The sequence below is a fragment of the Diachasma alloeum genome, unplaced genomic scaffold (assembly GCF_001412515.2).
Source record: "Diachasma alloeum isolate Michigan unplaced genomic scaffold, Dall2.0 Dall_scaffold_00366, whole genome shotgun sequence".
NCBI lineage: Eukaryota > Metazoa > Arthropoda > Insecta > Hymenoptera > Braconidae > Diachasma > Diachasma alloeum.
In genome coordinates this window covers 43,010-67,275 of record NW_021680505.1, presented here as the reverse complement: position 1 = coordinate 67,275, position 24,266 = coordinate 43,010, and the positions used below count along the sequence as shown (strand labels likewise).

General features: G+C 39.2%; 1 protein-coding gene across 1 annotated transcript in view; it reads right to left on the bottom strand.

Moving 5' to 3' along the window:
• The window catches only part of LOC107041462 (nesprin-1), a 132,323-nt gene that overhangs the window by 94,180 nt on the left and 13,877 nt on the right, over positions 1-24,266 (bottom strand). Inside the window, exons 3-14 of the mRNA XM_029126333.1 lie at positions 21,859-21,954; positions 20,980-21,063; positions 20,815-20,907; positions 18,356-18,379; positions 17,982-18,160; positions 16,771-17,173; positions 14,566-15,478; positions 11,448-12,906; positions 9,554-9,662; positions 9,455-9,469; positions 8,274-9,336; positions 1,291-7,640 (exon numbers count right to left, since the gene is read on the bottom strand). Coding sequence (XP_028982166.1) covers positions 1,291-7,640; positions 8,274-9,336; positions 9,455-9,469; positions 9,554-9,662; positions 11,448-12,906; positions 14,566-15,478; positions 16,771-17,173; positions 17,982-18,160; positions 18,356-18,379; positions 20,815-20,907; positions 20,980-21,063; positions 21,859-21,954 — 10,788 coding nt within the window. The remainder of the gene's footprint in view (positions 1-1,290; positions 7,641-8,273; positions 9,337-9,454; positions 9,470-9,553; positions 9,663-11,447; positions 12,907-14,565; positions 15,479-16,770; positions 17,174-17,981; positions 18,161-18,355; positions 18,380-20,814; positions 20,908-20,979; positions 21,064-21,858; positions 21,955-24,266) is intronic.

Below are 24,266 nucleotides of genomic sequence, written 5' to 3'. Positions count from 1 at the left end.
CTTTGAGCGAGTAATTGATGAAAACGAGGTGTTGGCCATGAATTATTTAGTATCAATGCCTTTTTTTTTTCTGATTTCCAGTTTAAACATTTTCAAAAACAGACATGCCCCTGAAGATGGGACCTGCATAGAGGAACCGAAACATTGGGTTTTTTGGTAAAACTATAGGAGTATTTACTCATAATTTCAACAAATTTGCAAATTCTTTTTCTGCCCTCCGGCCGGAAAGCGTCAACTTCCTGGCCGCTGCGCTAAACGAAGTTGCCACTTTCCGGCTACGTCGAGCAGAAAAATAGTATACACACCTTGGCCAGTAAATAAGAAAGCCTCAGATCACATGTTTGTTGACCTCGGCTTCGCCTCGGCCGACAATTACATATGATCTGAGACATTCCTTACTTTACTGGCCAAGGTGTGTAATCTACTATTCTTCTTCCAAGATAGACTACGATGTTAGTTTTGAGGCTTTCGCGGCCATGATTATTGATATCATAGGCTTCCGGATGTGGATGCCGCGTTGGTGCTGCGACGGTGGGGAGTGTGAGGAGGAGAGGGGGGTTAGCCAATCATTTTTAATTGATCAGCTGGCCAATGATACCAATAAACTACAACGTATTCACACCTCACAATAACCGTAATGATTTGAGTTTTTGTGAGCGACCTTTTATATAATTTTTCCCATTAATAACGGCATAAAAATGCATCGAATCACAATATAAAATTACAAATCTAAGGTGAGGGGATCTTGCATAGTATTACCGGATTTTTTTCGTTTCGATGAGATGACTTTTCTCACTCGTTCTTCTTAAGGTGTTTCACGCAAAAAAGGTAAATAATGGCATTCATCTGGAATTCATATAGAATGTTTATAATCACAATGGAATTATCTATGAATTTTCCAACAATTTTTTCAGATTTTCTCTTTTCAAGTTATTAAGATTGAAGTCGCTTCTTATACATAAGCTCTTAGGGGGATTTTTCTGTTTAGCTCGAAACTGCGTTACCATCTGAGCTGATAATATGGTTTCATACTAAACAGAAAAATCTCCATAAGAGGCCATGTGTGAGCAGCGACTTTAATCGTTAATAACTTAAAAAGGAAACCTGAAAAAATTCTATGAAAATTCATGGATAATTCAATTGTGATTATCAACATTCTACATGAATTCCAGAAGAATCCCATTATTTACCTTTTTCGCATGAAACATCTTAATCTTTGAGTCTGCTAATGACCACACAGGCCAACGCCTCCTTTTCACAAAAACTTAATTGTCAAAATGACAAACAAACCTTGCTCTTCACCAACTTTGATCTCACTTCGGGAAGTGTGGACCAGGCCATCGACGCATCCTGCTTCAACGACCTCTCAGTATTATCCAACCAGGCAAGAATCTGCTGCAATGTCTCCTGATAGCTTGACCACTGCATAGTCTGCGCATCCTGTTTCTTCTGCTGTTTCACAATACCTTCATCAAGATTGTCCCACCTCTCTCTGATGCTCCTCAACTCCTGCCTGATAAATTCACGACCCTGAGCGGAGGTAGTGGGTAGAATCCTGTCGCCAGCAGCATTGAGAGAAGAAATCTTCGCTTCAGCCTGCTCTCTTTCACTCAACAGCATCTTCAGACGACTGCTCTTGGCTTCTAAATCCCCACCAACTTCCTCAGCCCTCAGAGACATTAAATTCTGCTCCAACGGTGTCAACCAGGCATCCACAGCCTTGAGTTTCTCATCAAACGCACGATGCTCATCAACAATAGTCTGACAGCGATCAATAACTTCTTTGCTCAAAACTAACAGCTGCTGATACCGATTACTGATTTGGGAAATTGATGGCTTTATCCTGTCAACTCCACTGGAGTTCAATAGCCCATGAGATTTGTCGACAAAATCGTCCATTTCTTTTTCTCGTTTCAAGATCGTTCCTCTCTTCTCTTTGAATGACTGAAGATGATCCTCCTTATCCTTCAAGGTTGATTGCAGCTGTTGATCTCTGAAGGCCGCTTCCATTGCTCTGAACCACTTGGCATGTCCATCCATCTGATTCTCAAAGTCCTGCCACTTCTGGAGGGCAGCATTTTGCCTGGTTTCAACCGTCTCAACCTCGTTGAGATGTTGTTGCAGAGCAGTTTCGAGGGTCTCAACCTCCTTGAGGATCGCTGGGTGGCCTTTGGTGGCCGTCGTTGCCAGAACAACTTTGGACAGTTGCTTCAATTTTTCGAGGTGATCCAAGCCCTGGGATTGAGCACTCTTCAGCACAGACAGTGTTGCTATTCTTCTGGTGATGTCTGCACGCTCGCCCGTGATGTCAGTGCAGTCCACCAACTTCTCCCGTTCTAAATTCAACCAGTCTTCGAAGTTCTTGCATTGAAGATTGAATTTATTATGTTTCTCAGTGCAATCTTCCAGGTTCTGCAGGAGATCTTGGGATTTAATAACGATGTTGTGGAATAGTTGTTTGATTGATTGGATATAAACGTTCAGTGATGTATCCTGAGTTTGATCCACCAGCCTCTGTGCTTTATCACAAACTGATTCCATCAGATTCTGATAGGACATGATCTCTTGATGCATGATTCGATGATTCTGCAATTGTGCACGCTTCTCCTCGAGTGTTGCCTTCAACTCAGTATGCTGATGCATTGTGCGCTCCACATCCTTCAACCAAGACGTCAATTGCTCCTGAGACATTGAAAACTCGGCAAATTGGGTGAGACATTGATCCAACTTTTGGGTTGCCCCTTGCAAATCCTCGGTGAATCCATCCCAAAGGGCTCTCAAGTCCCTCAACTGCTGACGAATGATCTCTCGGCCGTCTGGTGATGTATGAGCATACAGTTTCTCTCCAAGGTCAATCACAGACTCAAACCTTGGATTTTCTTTTGTCCTGGTATCCGCCAGGTCTTGAATGTTTTTCTGGCGATTCTGGAGAGCAGCCAAATCACCAACAATCTCTCTGTGTTTGCTCAATTCATCTTGAACTTGATTGATCCACTTCAGGAATTCATTGTAACGCTCGTTGAAGACACTGTGCTCCTTCACGTACTGCTCGTATCTGGCAACAGCCTCTTTAGCTTGATTCCTTATAGCCTGGTAGCGCGTGGACTGCCTGGAGATTCTCGTTGCGAGGTCAGAATCCGCTTCGATCCCCTGACTTCGTTCGATCGCAGCATTGAACTCTCCAACTTTAGCGGAAATCTCCTCTTCAAGGCTTATCAAAGTTTCAAGATAATTCCTTTTGGTTTCTTCAGTGCTCTTAAGCGTTTGGTCCTTCACACGCGACTCCATCTGCTTAGTCCAAGCTTCCAAATCCTCAACTATCTTTTCGAACTCTGTCCACTGGTTAAACAGAGCATTGAGTTTGGCTTTAGTAGCTTCGAGTTGAGCCAGGAAACTCTCCCAAGACTTTTTCTGAGCTTCGTAGGCTTTCGACAGTGCAGGATGTCCAGCAATGGACGTCTGCTCGAGAATAATATTCAACTGCTGATTGCAATCCTCGAGGATTCGTTCAGCCTCCGATTTCTGGGACAGAATATTCTGAATTTGAATGATCTTGGCGTTAGCTGACTCCCTCTCCACAGGCACATCTTCGCCCAAATGTGAAAACTCGTTGATAACTGAGTTAATCCAGTCTCGAGTTTTATCGAATGTTTGGGAATAAGCTTCGTGATTCGCCACGTGTTTCTCAGCAACGCTAATGCGATCTTCAACATTCTGGGCGAGTTCCTCATACCCCTCGATGACACTCGTCAGCATTTCACTGGCTTCGTCGTCAGTGACTTCTTCCAAACGCGCTGATAACTGCTGAAGAATGTTCTTGTGAACGCTTACGTCCTGGGCAATTGCCCTGTACGAGTGCAAAGCGAGTTTCTTCTCCTGAAGAGTGGGCAAAAGCTCTTGTTTGTCACCCAGTTTAGCTTGTGTATCAGACAGCCATTGTTTCACTTGCGAGTACTTGTCCTCGAATGAAGACCTGTGCATCATGTCATTCTCTATCTTCTTGTAAATTCCGTTGGACCAGTCTCCTAATGCATCAACCCTGCTCCTGAGATTTCTGAGCTCAGCTCTGAGTGCCTCCCTCTGATCAGGAGTGATCTTTGGGAAGAGTGCCTCACCAGCCTCGGAGATTCTGTTCAAAATTCCTTGGCCCTCCTCTCGGTCTTCCCTGAAGGCTTTCAGCTCGTTCAGACGTGCCTGGTAGAAAGTCATGGGCTTAGGACCACTGGTGCCATCCAAACTTCTCAGTTTCTTCTCAGCCCCTTCGATCCACCTCTCCAGGTCTTGAACATGAGATTTATACTGATCCCTTCCGTCCTTCAATTCCCTCAATTTTTCCAAATGTTGCGCCAGGAATTTCTGAATCGCTTGGTAACGAGCCATCAGGTGACTCACGTACTGAGTCACTCGAGACTCCGGACTAACTTTCACAATATTGTCTCCAAGAGCCGATAGATCTTTCATCTCCTTATCGAAGGCGTTCACGGTTTTAATGTAATCATCAATTTCTTGAATTTTCTCCTCAACGCGGGGTAACTCAATCAAGCCTGTACCCTCAGCTCTGATTTTATTCTCAGTTTCTTTGAGCCACGTGGAAATGGTCTCCGAGGTGGTCTCATATCGCTGCCACAATTCAATGTTCTTCTGAAGAATTTTCCTGATTTTTGAGTAATCATTCTCCAAGGATTCTAGGTCTCCAGAGACACTGTCTCGTTCAGAAGTGAGGGCAGCAATTGTTTCTGGAGTTTCGACGGTTTTTAACAGCCCCAGGGACTTGTCAGTTTCCATTTTACGGGTTTTACACTCTTTTATCCCCTTTTCAACGTCGATTAAGGACGTCATCTTCACCTCGAGATTGTATTTATCGCTGTTTTGCTCTGGTGCACACCACTGTACTTTCTCCTTGTACGTCGCAACCATTCTCTGAAGAGCACTGAATTTCTCGTTGTAGATTTTGGCCAGGAATGCAACTAATGTGGCTGCGACCTTGTCAGCGTGGCTGACGACACCTCTGCGTCGTTCCTGAATCGATTCCAGTTCTTTCGGTAGAGTTGAGTGACGAATCGCCGGATAATTTTCCGAGGCAGACGCCACTTCCTGTTGAACTCGTTGAAGATCTTCATCGCAATTTTCAAGTTCTTTCTTCAACTGCTGACACTTATTGATCCTCACCAGGATTCTGGTGTTTTCTCCAGTCAAATCGTCGCACTTTATAATTTCCTCTCGGATTTTCGAGATTTGATCGCTCGATTTCTTGAGATTCTTCTTGATTGCTCTCTCCTTTTCGGTTAGATTGGAGGTGAGGGATGCCAGTTTGTCAGCAGACTCTTTGACCGCTTTGAACTGATCATCTAAGAGTCGGTTTAGAGATTCTAATGTCGGGATGTTCGCGTTGCTATTGATTTTGACGATCTGCTCGGTTTTCGTTGCTACGCCTTCACGCAAGAGTTGATAAGTCGGAAGTTCCTCGCGATAACGAGACAATCTCACCTGTCCGTTCTCAGCGTCAGTCAAACGTTCGTAAGCTGATGTCAGTGCTTCATTCGTATCGCTCAACCATCGAGTCAATTCGTATTTAGACTCCTCTATTTGCTTCCAAATGATCACTTGGCTCTCCAGTGACTGCGTTTTCTCGATTATTTTCGAGTAAATTTCCTGGTATTCAGCCCTCATCCTGGACAAATCATTCTCAATTGTTTCGCCCTTGAAGTTCGGCATCAGTGAAGCCTCCTTGATAATTTGCTGTGCCTTTTGGTCCATCTTCTCCAGGAACTGTTTTCCCTTCTTTAGAATCTCTGAAGCACGCTTGTGCTTCTCAAGGGCAACGTTCGCCTGGGTGATGTCATTCGGGACTTGTTGCAGCGCAGTTTGTAGGTTCTTAGAGTCTTCCATGAACTTGACAAGCTTCTCCCTGGACTCCTGATAGCTCTTCCAGTTGGCGTCCATCTCGGAATACTTCTTCCGTTGTTCTTTCAACAAGTCGTGGACCTTCTCCCAATTGGCATCGACTGAGGAGACAACAACTTGAACATTGGTCATCGCTTTTTGGTCCTCTTTGATGAGATTATTTCCCTCACGATGAAGAGTGCTTTTGTCTGACTCTCTTCGTTGATGATCTTCAATAAAATCATCGATCTTCTCAACTGCTGGAGCCAATTGTTCACACGTTTTTACTGACATAGTTATTTGCTGTAACGATGACTGAGTTGTGATGATTTCTTCCGTTAATTTCTCCTGGAGTTTCCGGAAATTATCCCAACGAGCCCCCAAACTCTCCAGTTTATCTCGTTTCGTGGAGATTTCCGTTTTCAAAGCCACTGTTTTATTCTCCAATTCGTGAACGAGACTCGCAGCTGTCAAGGGTTTCCCCTGCTTGTCCCTCATCCTTATTCCCATTGTATCATCTACAAGAGGAATTTGCTCCTTCCACGATTCAATCTTACTGCAGACCTTTTGAATCTCAATCGACAATTTATCCAAATCTTCAACCGTCGGTTTTCTATTGTCCAATTCGTATTTCGTGTGGCTGAGTTGAGCGCTCGTCTCGTTGTGCCAGTTGATAAGCTCACCCCACTTCTCCAATCCCCTCTTCCTCTTCTGCACATCGTCCTCCAGGGCTTTGTACTTATCAGCTAAATTCGTGTAAACCTCGTGGAGGGCTTCAGCCTCCTGAGGTGTACCCTGTGCAGAAAGTCGTTTGACTTCTTCGTAAATTGTCGCAAAACTGGGCTGCTTCTCCCGATGCTCCTGGAGGTATCCGTGAAGGGCTTGAAGATTGCCATCGACATTGTCGACACTAGCATCACTGACTTCAGTGATATTGGCACGTGACTGGGTCATCCAGGTCTCGAAGTCGGAAATCTTCATCTGGAACTCTTGACGAGCGAGTAGAGCATCTGAGACGAGATTGATCTGTTGTCTGACGCTGTCTGCGAGCTTTCCTACTCGTCCCTTCGTCGCGGAGACTCGAGTCTTGAGAGTCGTGGCACCTTCGATGGACAATCCGTGGCTGATGTGGTCGGACACCTGAGTGAGAGTGATCAGCTGTGCCTGACGATCGGAAATCACTTTGTTGAATTCTTTCAAACGATTGAGGTCTTGCTCCAACTTGGACGGCTCTGGGGTCTGGACATTCGGCTGAGTCTCCGCAGTCTCTTCACTTCTCTTGAGCCAATTATCAAACTCTCCCATGTCCTTCTCGAAATTCGTCCATGATAACACTAATTTGTCTAGTTTCGTTGTTGTTTGAGTTGAGATGTCGTGCACAGCGTTCCAGCGAGTGTAAACTGCGTCCACTTCGTCTGCAGCTACTGTTCTTCCCTCGATTTGTTGGCTCACTTGAGATAAATCTTGGATTTGTGGTAAATGCTGCTGGCATTGGCGCTCGAAGGCCCGCGCTGTTTGGAGCATTTCGAAGGCTTGAGGCAGAGTCGATGGTTTTGAACCTATTGTGGCCACTTGGGTCTCCGCTTGCTCAATCCAGGGTTTGACTTTCTCAATCTTCACTTCGTATTGCTTCCAAGTGGCAAGATTTTTTGTTGCATCCTCACGTTGGTGGGAAATGCTGTCGTTGAGGGCTTGGAGGGATTTTTCAAGCTCGATTATCTCGGTTTTTAGGAGCTTGGAGTCGGGATTCGGTTGTTCTGAAAATTAGGATTAAATGAGTTAAGAGGACAATTGAAATTAAGGCCCGGTTGGATTATATTTTTAACGTTATACAGATTGTTTTTTTGTTTTTTTTTTAATCTAAAATTTTAATCCGATTTCGCATGATGCAGAGATCTCCCAGAAATATAAAATTATGTTTTAAAAAAAAGCAAAAAACATCGGAGAATTTCGGAAGAGCTTTTTTTATTTTTATTGCGGAATAATTAAAATAGAGACAAAATTGTAAATGCTCAAAAAAGGCTCTTTCAAATTTCAAAAAAAATTTTTTTTAATTTTTTTATTATACTCTGAGTGTGAATTCATTTATTTAGTTCAATTCATTTTTTTTAAATTATTTTTTAAATTTATTTATTTATTTATTTGAGTTCTAGAATTTTTGTATGAATTCATTTATTTATTTGGTTTTTTTTTAAGTCTTTTTTTTATTTATCTGAGTTTTGGAATTTTTTTTTGCACTGAGAATGTGAAAAAAAAATTCTAAAAACTATTGTTTGAAATATGAAAGAGCCTTTTTTGAATTAGTTGTCTACGTCCAGTGTATGAAAGGATTTGCAAGTCCATCGACCGCAACTTAACACATTAATTTCTACCAGAAAACTACTATTTACCTGTGATCAATTCCTTGGATTCTTGCTCCAGTGTTTTAAGATTCGTGATTTTATCCAAAATCTGCTTCTGCAGCATTTCCGTTTTCCTCACTCTCTCCTCTGGTGTAGTAGCGACATCCTGCACAGTGGCAATCGCCTGGGGAGCGCTCTGCTGAGTCCAATTCTTCAACTCTGTCATTTCACTCTGTACTTTGGACCACTTAGCCCCCTGCTTCTCGAGATGAGTCACACGTTTCTCCACGGTCTCAATAGTCGTGTGCACAATCTTCTCAATTTTAGTAATTTCCTCCCTGATGGTAATTGTAATCTCCCCAGGTGAGATATCCCGTATCTTCTCTTCAGTATCTTTTAGTTTGGAGATAATTTCCCCAGAGGATTTCTTCAAATTCGAGCAGAATTCCTTCTGGAATTTGATGTTGGAAGCAACCTGCTGGGTGTCCCTGAAGCTCATGCTCTTTATCTTCTGGAGTTCCTCATTGGCTTCTCTCATCAACTTGGTGATTTCCTCCTTTTGCTGTTCGTACGCTTCCCACAATTTCTGAGACGTCTTCAAGGTCTTCAGAGCATCAACACTGTGGCCATAAGTGTCATTCCAGCTCGACTCCAACTGCTGAATCTCCGAGGAAACGAATGGAGGTGCGTGCTGGTCCTTCAGCAAATCTTTCCCACGCTGCAACATACTGAGAATATTGGCCCTTTGGGTCTCCAACTGGCTCAATCGACTCTCCTGATTGCTGACAGCCTCCTTCAGCACCTCAGCTGCCTTCTCTCCCTCAGCTGGTACCTCTGGACTCTCCACCGTAAATTCTCGCCTTACTTTTTCAAGCAAAGTGCAAACCTCGTGAACTTCTTTACGATAAGTATAACTCTTCGTGTAGATGTCTGTCTTGGTCATTGTTATCTCAATCGTTGGTATCAAATTTTTGTAACGAGTTATCAAATGTTCCAACTGACGCTGCTCATTCACAGCCTCGTTGTCTGAACGATTTGTGGTCAGACTGTCAAGAGTCTGGACCAACCACTTCATTTCTTCTCGCTTGCTGTCAGCATCATGGCACACATTCTACAAGGACGATTAAAAAACCATTCTCAGGGTGTTCTTTCAGGTAAAAAAAAAATGAGTGAACGAAAATGGTTGGGGAAACGAGATTGGGTAAAGGTGATAAAACGTGCGAAATTACCGTCAGAGATTGCATCTGTGTCCAAGAGTGAGCACAACACAATTGTATAATTCAAGGTGAATTGTACAGTAAGCTGGGATACGTGAGAGGGTAACTTACCTGGAAAATTGTTCGTTCTTTTTGGAACTCTTCCAGGGAGTTCACTTCTTTGAGGATTGTTCGGATGATACCATCAACGTGATCCATCCATCTTACCATTTCATCAAATCTAGACAGAGCGAGAGGATTAATAGTTTTGCTCTTTGCATTATGTGGTTTGATCAGGGGGTGACACCACAGAATTTACCTTTAGATAGGGGAGAGTGGGGTAAAATGAAACAGCTGAAAAATGACTATTTGATGCAATTCAAGCAGAAATTTTTTTTTTTCATCAATTTTTTTGCTATTGGGAGTACTAATGAGAATAATAATTTTCTGTTCGTTTTATAATTCAATTGATTAGATTAGACCGATTAGACTTATTTGCTCATTCGTTTGAAATTCAACATCACTTTTTCCTTTTTCTCCCTCCGGTTTTTCGGGACTCCTGCGTGATGTAAAATCCAATGGAAATCGTGATATACAGGGTGTCCCATCTGAAACAAAGCAGCCAAATATTTGCTAAGGCGGGCAAGTAACAAAAAAATATTCGAAACACAAGTTGTAGGGTTTCGAGGGGGACATTCGATGCATGCATTATTTTGAGCTTTCAGGATTATGCTTGCAAACTGCAAGCACAAAGTCCTTTTTTTTAATGGCAACCGCATTTTTCACTCCAATGAAACTGGTTCTTCTCGATAAGTTGTTTTCACATGCCTCATCATTCATGCAATTTCTTCTAATTTTACTAGAAAAATGCCACAAAAACGAATTCTGTTGTCAAATTGAAGATTTAGACTTTTTTTAGCGTGACCCAGGATGCACCACGTGGAGGTAAAGTCTACTTCGCATTCCTTGCGCTAGAAAACAGAAAAAAAGTAGTGCAAACGTGTATGGAAGTTCATGAGCGTTTACAGATATTCAATGTTCCCACCGTTAACTTGCAGACACAACTCAATTCGACGGCGGAAATTTTCAACAACCCTTCGAAGAACTTGTGTAACAATTATCTACACCAAGGCGCGTCAAGGATGTGTGAACATTCAATTCAGTAGCGAAGTGGCAAAGCGGTTTAAGTCGATTTCGACTATTGGCTGGTTTTCAATGAATATCTCGGAATCTAAGGGAGATAGAAACATTGTTGTTATAACCGTTTTTGTAGAGCCGAGTAAGACCTACAACAAATGTAATTACGAAAATTTCGCTATCTTCCTTAGATTCGGAAATATTCCTTAAAAACTCAACTAGGAGATAAGTCGACTTAGACCGTTTTACCACTTCGCTATGGAATTTGACAACAGAACTCGTTTTTATGGAATTCTTCGAGTAAAATTAGAGGAAATCACGTGAACGATGAGGTATCTGAAAACAACTCATCAAGAAGAACAAGTTTCATTGAGCTGAAAAATGCGGTTGTCATAAAAAAAAAGTACTTTTTGTTTGTAGCTTGCAAGCATCATCCTGAAAGTTCAAAATAATGAATGCATCGAATGTCTTCCTCGGAACCCTACAATTTGTGTTTCGAACATTTTTTTGTTACTTGCCCGCCTTAGGAGATATTTGGCTGTCTTGTTTCAAATACGACATCCTGTATTTAATATTATGAAGATGGAAAAACAATCGAGATAACGTTCGAAAGATAATCCACCCGGGCGTTCATACGAAGTATTCGAAACATTGGAATTTTTATAGCACTCATGGAGATGGCAGTAAACATCTGAAATTTGTGCTGCTAGTTAGTATTGTAAAGCTATAAACTTTTTTAATATGACAGATTATTCACCAGTCCACCGGCAATGTATTGATGGCGAAAAAAAATAAGACATCACTCACTGTCCTCTGCTTGTTTTCTTACGAGTGTCACCCTCCTCTGGGTTATGGATTACGACGTGGATTATAATTGCCATGTACTCACTTGTTTCTGTACGCAGCCCACTGTTCGGGCACCTGTTTCAGCTGTTCCCTGATAATCTCAATCCTCTGAGCTGAATCCTCCCACAACTGTTCAGCCTGTGTCACTGCCTCCTGCAGTGTCTTATCTTCAGGCTTCATCTGCGTGTAGGCAATGCTAATTTTCTTCAGACTCTGCAGACTCTTCTGTACCTCACTGATCACTCCCTTCTTCACAAAGAACTCCTCATTCCTCCCCAGAATAGAATCAACATTCTCATTCTTCATCAACGCCTGCTGCTCCGAATTAATCTCCATTTCAATATCTTTGAGATACTGCAAGAAAGTTGTCTCATCCAATCGAAATTCTAGTCTCATCAAGTGAAGGGGCGCAAATGCTAGGACGTCCCTCCACCGTTGCTGCAACCCATCAACAGCTTCGATGATCGGTTGCTGTTGAGCAGGCGGAAGTGCATTTCTGAGGTCTTGGCCAGCATTAATGAGGTCCTGAATCCATCGTTCATTGACCTTTCCAAAGAAAGCTTTGTGATTATCAACACTCTGCCTGTTATCATTTCTCCTGTCGCTGATCAAATTCTCAGCAGCTGTCAACCACTCGAAAATCTGTCTCTCACACTCCCTGAATTTGGTCCAGCACCTGACAGCCTCCTGCAGTCGTTGTTCATTGAGTTGTGCGGCCTGAGAGACCCTGGTGAACCTCTCGATCAAAGCTCGAAGGTGCTTTCCACCCTCGGCAGTCTCCGGATTACCCTGGGCGTCCACAGACTTCATGATGCTCGAGAAAAGTTTGTTTTTCGACTCGAGCATTGATTTGTAGTAGAGAGTTCTGGAGAAGAAGATCTTGTGGCGTTCCAGTTGGGCCAGGGCTGAGTCTCTACCTCCGGAGAGGTCGATTGATGCCAACAAACGCTCGGCCTCGTCCAGCCAAGAGGAGATCTCTCGAATTCCTGTTTCCAGGGACTCGTGCTGAACCAATAATTGATGGTACAGATGCAGTCCCATGGGAATCAATGCACGGACTTTCACCAGCTCCTCTTTCTCTCTCTTCAGGGTGTTCATCATCTTGTCCACTTCTTCTCGGGATAAATCTTGTATCAGGGTTTGGAATTTCTTGGAGATGCTTCTGAACAATTCCTCGAGACCCTCGATCTCGCTGTTGAGGGTTTCGAGTCTCTCACCGTAGGCCTTTATTTTTTCAATCGATGTTAGCTGAGAGGTTGACAGAGCGTCCTCAGCGTTACGAAGCCATGTCTGAAGACGCTCGACTTCGGATCTGTAGCTCTTGCGGTTCCTCAGGAGATCACCAGCGTGCATGTATTGGCGCGCCTCGAGGAAGAGTCGCTCCCAACGATTTGTCATTTCTGTGAAGCGATCGCGGAGGCGAAGGGAGACGTCGTCGTCGGAAGTGGCGATTAAGAAGCTCACGGTTTCGGATAGTTGTTGGTGTTTGTCTTTCCAGATGCCTGGCACAATAAATTATTGTTATCATGTCAGAAGTTTTTTTATAGGCTTTGGGAGGCATGAGTTGATGTAAAATTTTGGAAATTTTTCGGTTAAAAATTCAGTTATTGATTAAATGAAGAGGCGGAACACGTATGAAAAAATTCAATAGAAAACCTTGCGAATTCGCTAGAAAATTCTATTGGAATTCTATTGAAAAATTCCATTCATATTCTATTTGTATTCTATTCGTTTTTTGCGTTAATTCTATTGGCTATTCGATAAGAAAAAGTCAATAGATTTCGATTTTCTATTTGAATTTTTCTCTTGAGATTTTTTCTATAAGAATGCTTGGGCATCAATTTTCTTATTATTATTATTATTATTATTATTATTATTATTGTCATTCAAATTACATTTTGCACAGAATTATAATTTTTTTAGGCATCAAATCGATTTTTGGTAAAATTCTGAATATGAAGAAATTTATTACAATTTCGAACAAATGATTGTTATGGTGGAAAATTGATTGTTTATAAATTATTTATAAAAAGTGCTCGTTATTTTCAAAAATTGCAATTTTTTAATTATTTTATCAATTTCCTCCAAAAGTAAACTTTTTAATTTTTTCAGATTTTTTAAATGTTTTCCTACGGTTCAACATCGTGATTCAAATTCAGATCTGCAAAGTTTAATTAATAAAATCATTGTAAAAAGTCTGAAAACTTGGGGTCAAATCAGGCTCAAATGAAAGCACTGATGTTGAACGAAACAAGTAACATAGCATTTCACTCGAGAACACATAGCAAAAGCACTTGGATATCCTTAAGGATGTACCACACCCCTTTCGCCAAAATTCACGTTTTTTGAATTTTTTTGGTAAATTATTGATCGGATTGACGTGAAAAAATATACCGTTTTTACGTTTTATCATTATTGACTGACTCACGAAGTTTCTTGGTAGTGCAATCATTTTCCTGCATTTTTTCTAAAGTTTTGGGGATTTCCGAAAAGTTTTAGAAAAAACGCAGGAAAATGATTGCATGATCATGAAATTTCGTGAGTCATTAAGTAATGATAAACCGCAAAAACGGTATATTTTTTCACGTCAATCCCATCCATAATTTACCAAAAAAATTCAAAAAAACGTGAATTTTAGCGAAAAGGGTGTAATACATCCTTAAGGTCCGCCGCGCGTCGTTTTTCTTTAATCCCAATTGGCTGGCTAACCGAAAAAATTTGACTTTGTCAATTGAAGTGTCCAAAAAATTAAAACAACATATTCCCCAAAATTCCTAAAGAAAACAAATTATTTCCGACAGATGAATTATTTTTTTCCATGTTAAATGAAATTGCCCATGACGCGACGTTGCCGGAAACTCGCTAAACGCACCCGGCCAGTGTAGAGTGAATTCGGCAACGCTAAAGTCTAAATAACACGGCGGCGACCCCCGCGGAGGTGACCAAAGTCACAGGGTCGCATTTGGTAACCAGACTAGGGTAAATGAATCAGTGAATTTAATTTAAAATATATGGTCGTAGAAATTCCATTCGGAAGCAAACTGCTAATTTATTCCCAAAAATATGTTGGCTATGTTGTGACGAAAGCAATTCTCCACCTTTTTGTTTAATGTCGTGTTCAAGGGAGTGAGGTTTCTAAAATCGCTGAACAAGTCTCTTACCTATATCTTGGAAGAACTCCATCTTTTCTTCATCGGGCAACTTGAGCGCTGGTTCGGCGCGAATCAGCCAGGCCTCAAACTCCTGAGAAATCGAGGTCCAGCGGCGCCAATAAGCCACCACCTCCTCCAGCATGCTCTGCACACAACGAAGATCCATGGAGATCTTCTTCCACTTCTCCGAAGTCTCGAACATGAAACGATCAACGTTCTGCGCCTCCTTGCTGTCAATTCCCCCATCGCGCTTGTACTCCTCCACGACTTGTTGCATGTCCAGATAAGCTTTCTGAAATTCCTGGAAAATTCTATTTCGAGAGACAAAATTTCGGTATTGCTCCAGCATTTGATTTACTTGGTCCTCGGTGCCGTATTTAATGCTCCAGGTCTTGAGTTTTGTTTCTACGAGATAGAGGAATGCCACGAGACAGCACTTGTGCTCCAAAAACTTGAGTTTTATTCTGCGCTTGGCTGCGCGATCGGGAAGGCTCTCGAAACGTTGCGCCATATTCTCCAGTTGTGCTGGGGGAATTTGACGAGCAATTTGAGAGGTTTTCGCGCGGTGGAACTTCTCCATCATGGTCGGCAGGTCCAGGAAGAACTTTTTGTGCTCCTCTAATTTTTCGGAGATTATTCCCGCGGTTGTTTCATTCATCTCATCGGGGATGTTGTGGTCTGAAGTTATGAGGGACTCGGCCAGTGCTAGCCAGCGCCCGGTCTCTCCGATTTCTCCTGGCAGGGATGAGTCCAAAAGCCACAGCCATTTTAACAGCAGAAGCTCGAGCTTCTCCCAGAGGATCTGAATGTGCTTCCACGAGTCGCGGGTTATGCTGATGACACTCGCGGTGTCTACCAGGCGGTGAAGCTTCTTGTAGAGAATGGATTTCTCATCCGTTTCGCCACGAACTGCGGCGTAATCCTAGAATTATTAAATTGCAAGTGATATTTTGAGTATTTTTAATATGCTTAATTGATGACTTCACTACTAATTTAGCGGATTGATATCCACAGAAAAATGATTTATTTTAGTCAAATGAAGTTTATTTAAGTCAAATGGATGAGTTTGTTTGAAAATAATTACAAAACAATTACAAAAAGATAAGTACAAAATATTTTTTTTTTTAATTAGGGCCCGGGTGGATCTTTGGAACGTGATCTTGGTTGTTTTTTTTTTTTTTTTTTTTTTTTCATTTTAATAATCAGGAATGATCTCCAATTGCTATTCAGTTTTACATAGCCCTGGAATCTCCAAAAATTATTATTGTACAATCATAAAAAAGTTGAAAGAAACTGAACATTTTTAAAAAGCGTTTTTGAATAATATTAGGGAATAAACCCAATAGGGAGGAAATTGCAAATTAATCATTTGTCACAGTAGTCAGTGGCTGTCAGATCGTTAGTTACCATAATAAATTATCCATTCGCTATTTCCTCTACATCGAACTTATTTCTTAATCTTTATTAAAAACACTCTTTGCAAACGTTCAGGTTTTTTTCTACTTTTTTTGATTGTGCAATCATAATTTTTAGGGACTTCGGCGGTGTTATCCAATGGAAATTGTGATATATTTTACATTATGAAGATGGAAAAACAATCGAGATAACTTTCGAACAATAATCCAACCCGGCCCTAAATAACAATTTTTATTCGAAGGAACAGCCGAAAAACAACTATTTGACGCAATTCAAGCAAAAATTTTTTTTCAACTTTTTTTATTATTGAGAGTACTGATGAAAATAATAATTTTCTATTCGTATTATAGTTCGATTCGTTAAATTAGGCCGATTGCACTTATTTTTTCCTTTTTCCTCCCCTGCGTCTCCCCTTGGGCCTTCGCTGGACTTTGGATTTTGCTGTTTCATTTTCATTTTAATTAATCCAGCCATTGACAAAGTCTTCTCCCGTCAAAACTTCTCAATAATTTTCCATTCTACTGAATGGAAAATTACTATTCTCATCAGTACTCCCAATAATAACAAAAAAGTTGATAAACAAAATTTAATAAAACAAATAGCTAATAAAAAATGTTTTTTGCTTGAAATTACATTTATTGGGGAAATTGGAGGGAAATGAAAGGGGGAAAAATGAGTGCTAGTATGCGTTTTTGGGGAAGAAATGTGCGCGGTAGACATGGTCGTAGGAAAATTGGGGGCAGGGGGCTGTAAATCAAATCCCCCGAATTGAGAAATTCCATGAAACCTTCCACTTACAGAATAACTCGATGGAAACGAGTGAGTTCTGTCAAGCTGCTCAAGCATTCTCGTGCGTTCATTGAGCCAAGTAAGGAGGGCATCATACTCCTGCTGTACAGTAGCAAACGAGTCATTATCGCATGATTTTGGCTCTGGATATTTGTGCAAAAATTGTGCAACATAGGTCATGATAGATTTTTCATCTGGCTGCGGTACATCGACATCCTCAGGATCCAGTAACCGCGCAATACCCAATTTTTCTTCAGCAACATTGAAAGCCGTTTCCAATCGAGCGCGGTTCGTTGCTCCCCGCATCGCCGCTATGTTGACAAGATTTTGTTTGATCGCGTCGATTATTCCCAGGAAAGCATTGCCGTCTCTCCAACTCTCGCCAAAATCACGAACTGTTATTCCCATTTCCCTGGAAAGTCGTCAGTTATTATGTGTCATTTATTTTTGGATGTGAACGAGTGAAAGCTATATTTAGTGGGGAACAAAATAAACATTCTTATGTTGATTTGCGATGGAGAAGGTCGAAAAGGTCAGGTATGTTTGTATGACTGTGATAAAATTTTATCACATGTGCACATATGCGTAGGGCTTATCAGATAGTTTGTGTTGACGATAAAATGCGGTGAAGTCAGACAGTAGTATTAGACATTTTGAAGATGGTAACTGATGTCACTACGAATATATTGACGTTCTGATATGCGTAAAGGGGTGACAATGATGAGGAAATTTAATCACATTGGAAACGTGATTAATTCATTTCTTTATTTAACTTCATTCGTCATCGTATTAAGCATGGGCGCACGTACACAAAAATTTAATAGAAAAACCGGGCGAATTCGTTGGATAAATCTATCGGATTCCTGTTGAACTTTCTATTAGTTTTTGGCTGATTCTATTGAAATGTTCAATAGAAAATGTTCTATAGAATTAGATTTCTCTATACAACTTATTCTATTGAGATATTCTCTATTGATGAGATCGAATTCCAGAAATTCTCACTCTAAAGTGTGTCGTAAAATCTTATTCCGTGAGCATAACAATTAGAACATGATCAAATCATTCATCGTAATACGAAAATTTATCAGCTGATAAATTGGGACATGATTCTCATCGGTTGTATTGGTTTTTGCAGAGAGAATGATTATAAACAATTAATTGAAAAAAAAAAATATCGAATCTGACAGAAAGAAAAATGGCATCAACCCTAGTTGACTCACTTTGGCAATGCATTGGTGACCCACTGAAGTAGAGTCTTCCTGGCTCCCTGTTTCCATTTCTCACTGCTGAGTCGTTTTTTCTCACTAGCCACTGATCCCTGAGTCCCTAAACTCTCCAAACTGCTCTGGCTGCCCCACGTCTGGCCGAGATACTCCAGTGCTCTGGTGTTCTCCTCAATCTGCGGATCATTCAATCAAAATCATCACCTCCCATTTCTAGTTGGCATCCTCCCAGTGATATTCACCACTTCGTTATTATCTCATTTGTTACAGTCAAAAATGAGAGATTGGTGCAACTATCGGCTGATAGGCAACGTCATGCAGTGATCCAATGGCAAGTCGTTATTCATTTTCAGGATTAGGTAAGTACTCACCATTCTTCGATCCTTTGACCGTAGCTTGTTTGTTAGAATAAGTCAGCATTAGGGTTTAGTTATGGTACTTGTGGTTTTGTCAATGTCAGTGCAGTTACCTCCTTCGAATTTAGTTTTTTTTGGTCTTGGTCTCAAGAAAAAGTGGATTTTTGGTACAGAAAATTCCAAGGAGGAATGATAATGGTGCTGCTAAAATCATTTATCAATGATTCTTACGTGATATTTTTTAAGGGGAGGCCCTACTGACGTGAAAATTTGTCAATAGAGAACCTCCATGGATTTTCTTTTATTTTTTATTTCTCCAGTGTCGCCTTTAAGGCCCGGGTGTATTGTGTGTCGAACATGACCTTGGTTCCTTTTTTTATTTTGATAATCTTAAATGATCTTCAATTGCTATCCAGTTTTACATAGCCCTAGAGTCCCCACAAATTATGATTGTGGAATCAAAAAACGTTGAAAAAAAACTTAACATTTTCAATGAGAATTTTTGAGTAATATTCGGATATAAACCCAATAGGGAGAAAATTGCAAATTAACAATTTGATGTATCTAATGGCTGTCAGATCGTTAGTTACCGTGACAAACTATCCATTCACTATTTCCTCTCTATCGGACATATTTCTTAATCTTTATTAAAAACGCTCTTTGAAAATGTTCACTTTTTGTTTACTTTTTTGATTGTACAATCATAATTTTTAGGGACTTCTGCGTGATGCAAAATCAAACGAAAATTGTGATGTATTTTACATTATGAAGATGGAAAAACTATCGAAATAACGTTAGAAAGGTAATCCACACGGGCCTTAAATGATTAATTTTTCATTTATAAGCATCAGAAATATCGCTCATTCAGGAATAGCCATATCCATAAATCATAATTACTGTTAAATTTTGAATCTGTCATTTAGTTGACATCACTATTAAATTTTTAATCATTTTAGTAATCATCAATTTAAATATTCAAATTCTGAACTATTTTATTGATCAATCAATAATTTAGGTAGGAAGATTGCCGATTATTTGGTCAATTGGTAATCTCGTTTAAGAAATTCGAATTATTTACTTAAGGGGAGACTACTCTGAGTTTTAAAAGTCGCGGTCGATTGGAGTGAGATTTCTCATACATTGAAAATCGATTATATATGTCTAAAAACGAATAATTAGTGCGAAAAAAAATATTGTTTATTGTTCGTTTGCCCCGCACACGCGAATAAGTAAAATGTTAAAAATAGTCCAGGGCCTCCATTTTTTGAGCTACAGAGGTTTTTTTTTTTTAATTTTTGAAAAAATGTGTGCAATAATAATTCCGAATTAGTTTTTTGAAATTCCACTCCTACGAGGCTTATTTTGTTTTGTTTAAAATAAAAATTTGCACTATTAATGTAAAATAAGCAGACAAATTATCCTTAAAATATTAAAAATGTATTCTCGATTCTTTCAGAAAGATTTTTCAGGCTATTTTACATGAATAGTGCTATTTTTTATTAGAAAAATTACGAAATTAGCTATGCAGGAGTTGAATGTCAAAAAACTAATTCGTAATTGTTATTGCACATATTTTTTCAAAAATTTTGAAAAAAAAAACCTTTGTAGCTCAAAAATGGAAGGCCCTGGACTATTTTTAACATTTTTAGCGTCTGCGGTACAAACAAACAATAAATAATTCAGTAGTGAAGTGGTAAAACGGTATAAGTCGATTTTGACTATTGACCAGTTTCCAATGAATATCTCGGAATCTAAGGGAGATATCAAATTTTTTATTATAACCTTTTTTGTAGACCCGATTGAGAGCTACAACGAATGTAATTACGAAAATTCCGCTATCTCCCTTAGATTCGAAAATATTCCTCAAAAACTTAACTGGGAGATGAGTCGACTTGAACCGTTTTACCACTTCGCTACTGAATTATTATTTTTTGACTAATTATTCATTTTTAGACACATATAATCGATCTTCAATGTATGAGAAATCGTCTTCCAATAGCCCGCCAAGTTGAAAACTCATAGTAGTCTCCCCTTAATGAAAAATTCACAGATCGATATTATCAAATATTCATTTCATCATCAATCTCAATTTTAAATTATTAATATCATACTATTTTTATATTTTGATGAAAATATTTAAACCTTTATCAATGCAAGTCGCAAATTCCTTCAATATTGATGAAATTTAGTATTAATGGTCATCCCTGCGCTCATTAATGCATTCAATTCTCCACATCTGACGATTTCCTATGGTCACTCAACATTTCATTAAGTGTATCCACGTGTCGAGAAGATCTCATGACGATTATTTAGAAATTGCAGAATTTTTTAACTTCAGAAGGGCCTCCCCTGATTTTTTCTTACTCATAAGCAGCTATTGTCTACCAATCATGAATGCTATCCAGTGCACATTTTGTACGGCTCAAATATTCTCTTGATGATTATTTTTCAATTCAGAAATTCATTATTTTTACCTGGAAGTACAGGATGATGGTCCAAATGAGACCCAGTACGACTGGCGGACGTCCGTCGACTAGATCCGATGAATTTATGTTGACTAATTTAATCTAGAAATCAACGAGAAAAGTTAAATGAGAAAAGTAAAAATGATATTCAGGCATTGGGAAAGGAGATATTACCTTTTTGCTTTGTAAAAACTGTAGTGCAGTGTTGGCGTTGCTGAGGAAGTGGGGTCTTTTCAGGTTTCTGCCCCTTTCCACTGGCTGTAATTAATGGGCATCATCAATTTTGTTACATGAAAATACATGTGCAATTTATGGCTTACAAAAGAAAGAATAAATACACAGACGGAAAGGGAGGATAATTTTCGAAAATTAATGAGGGTCAACGTAAATTTGACGTTTCATTGTCAAGAAAACTAATAGCTTTTTATTGTTGGGCTTCAGTGATTAATTCGCGGAGTTTAGTAAAAAAATTCACTCTGACAAAAATTTAATTGAAAATAATTGATAGGCAGAACATGAGAATCAACTTTTTATTTTTGATATTTACTTATAGTCAATTGAAAAATTTAAATTATCAATCACTTTATTATTCTTCAAATCTCAATGAAGATGAGTAAACCTTAATTATTGTTAGGTGCAACTTATCAATATCAAAGTGCTTCGATTGAAAGACATGTTGATAACTTTAGACCGGAAATTTGTTTGAAAATTTATTTTAGAAAAAAGCGGCGTTCTATTACCCTCGCGAGTGGTATTGCCCTTCTAAGATAAGTATACAATTACGGTAAGTGAGAATTTCCTCTGACTATGATTTTTACTACTTCGCTACCGAAATGTTTCCGTTCGTTAAACGCCCACGACCCTATCCCAAAAGAACAAAATAGATTCCAAATATTTTCTTCCCGATTAGTTTTTTATCTGAAAGTTAAGTCTCGCGTCGATTTTCAGAAAATAAACGCATGACGCGAGAAATAATTGGAGTCCGTTTTGTTAATTTTGGATAAATTTCAAGGTCTCTCGAAGAATCAAAAAGTTTGAGAAAATAAAATCTACCAGTTTCTCTCCAGAAAGAACTTCCAAAAGGGCAAGAAGACGAGTGCCATCTTTCAGGTCGTCGATTAGGTCATCCACTCGTAGAGGTGGAATTCTCTGAAAACAGAGAAATACAAAAAAAAGTAAATAACACGTAGATTTAAAAAACAAATAACGAAATTAGTCCATGGAGGGGCGACTCACAGTCGAATTGAAAATGATTACAAAATTTTTATCGATAATCCAGGATCATAAAATTAATTACGCTGATTACCATTGCTGAAACGACTATCCTGATTACCAAGTGCGCAGAATGTGATCGTATTCAAATGCATACAAGTGATTCCATCGATTACGATAAGTGATTATCGAACATTTTCAATCCTTGAAATTACAAAACAAGTGGGAAATTGTTCCTGTATTGCGTATAGTATAGTTATTTTTGCTAATAAATTAGCAATATGCTTTCGAATGGTCATTTTGCTTATTTTTTTCCATTGTATATTATTCATAGTCTATTTTATTCTCTTGAATTGAATTAATTTCTTTCCGACTAATTGTTGTAGATTTTTCACTTAATGAAATGCTAAAAATTTTCCAAATTTCGATGAAATATTATTAGGAATATTTCATTTATACATAATTGAATGCATTCGAAACATCACATTTAAAGGAACCATCACAAAGCGACCTTTCAGGTCAATTCATGAAAAATTCTAAATTTTCAAAAATTATCCTGAAAATCAGATTAATCGAGGCAGTTATTGTAACCATTTTTTAACTTCATCATAGTCGCATTGAAACAAACATATTAAGCTATGATTGAATTCATTTGAAGCGCAATATCCAGAGATATCTGCGGAATTCTGATTTTCGAAAAATACGAAATTTTTGAAAAATTTCACAGCAATCAAAATAACGATTATTGCTATCGCTTTCATCTTTAAACTTGGTTGAAAGGACATCCCAACGACTTTTTTAAGCTCTCATTCAATGAATTTAGAACATTTTTTTTAGTTATCGTGTTACAACTGAATTTTGAAAACATGCGAAAATTAAAAAAGTGAATAAATGAATTACATTTTAATTAATGGCGACGGATAGGGCTTAGCAATACCTTCAGTTAAGAAAAAAAAATGATTTAATTCCATCGATTCCTTAGCGAGAAATTTACGAAAAACTTTGTCACATACATACACACACATACGGACACGGTCTAAAAAATGCATTGTCGGACTTTTTGGATCATAATGGGTCGATATAACACAAAAAATCCAAAACTTAAACTTGAACCATTACAATGCTTCCATTCGGAAGCAAAATAGTTTCTAATTGAATGATAATTAATTGAATAATCACATTATTAATTAGTAAAACCTGCGAGGAAAATCGATCCTGGGATCTTTTGTTTAGCGTTACACGGAGAGAAATATCCAATAAAAATTACGGAACAATTCACGCAATCCGCAATAGGGAATCGTTTTCCGGCAATTTTTATAGGAATGGAAGAGAAGAAATCTGGAACGTTCAGTGAATTTCCAGGTTCATCACCGAACAAAAGTACGAAATTGTCACGTATTTTTGCCGAAGAAGTAAAATCTTACAGAAACCTCGCGACTTATTCTGCCAACAAAATCAAAAATTCTTGAACGTTCAACAATTTTTATGAAGCTGGTGAGTTATTTCTACGTTCCGTTCCGTAAAATTTCTCAATCGTTGGGGAAAAATTAAGGAACGACTTGTTGTCCCCACAGCGGTGAGTCATCAGACGGGTGGTTAATTTTTACAGAACAAATCGTAGAATTTATGTAGCGATTCGTACAATTTCAGTTCCGACTCACTTTTTATTAGTTAGAGTTTTACTTCGCTTCCGGATTACGTTTCAAAACGTAATTTTTATATTTTTTACTGGTAATTTTTATTGAATTTTTCTCTCCGTGGAAGCGACTATCCTGATTACCAAATGCGCAGAATGTGATCTCATTCAAATGCACACAAATGATTCTATCGATTACAATAAGTGATTACCGAACATTTTGAATCCTTGAAAATGCAAAAAATAATTTCTAATTGAATGATAATTAATTGAGTAATCGAAATATTAACTAGTAAAACCTGCGAGGAAAATTGATCCTGGTATTTTTTGTTCAGCATTACTGCACGCAGGAGAGTGGTGTATTTGAAAAAAAAAATCATGCAAATTCCCTATTACATCTTTGAATAGTCCCTCGGGAAAAACGGTGAATTGCCGAAACTTGTCTTTCTCGTTGCGTATCTATTACCAAATTGAAGTAGACACGGGTACACATTCGGCTAAGCCTTCCTCAAAGGGAAGAGTATTTAGAGGCACGCTATTTTCATGACATGCATGTCACGATAGGAATAAAGTGCTGGGGTATCGCGGGAGGAGGGGAGGGATGGTTAAAGGG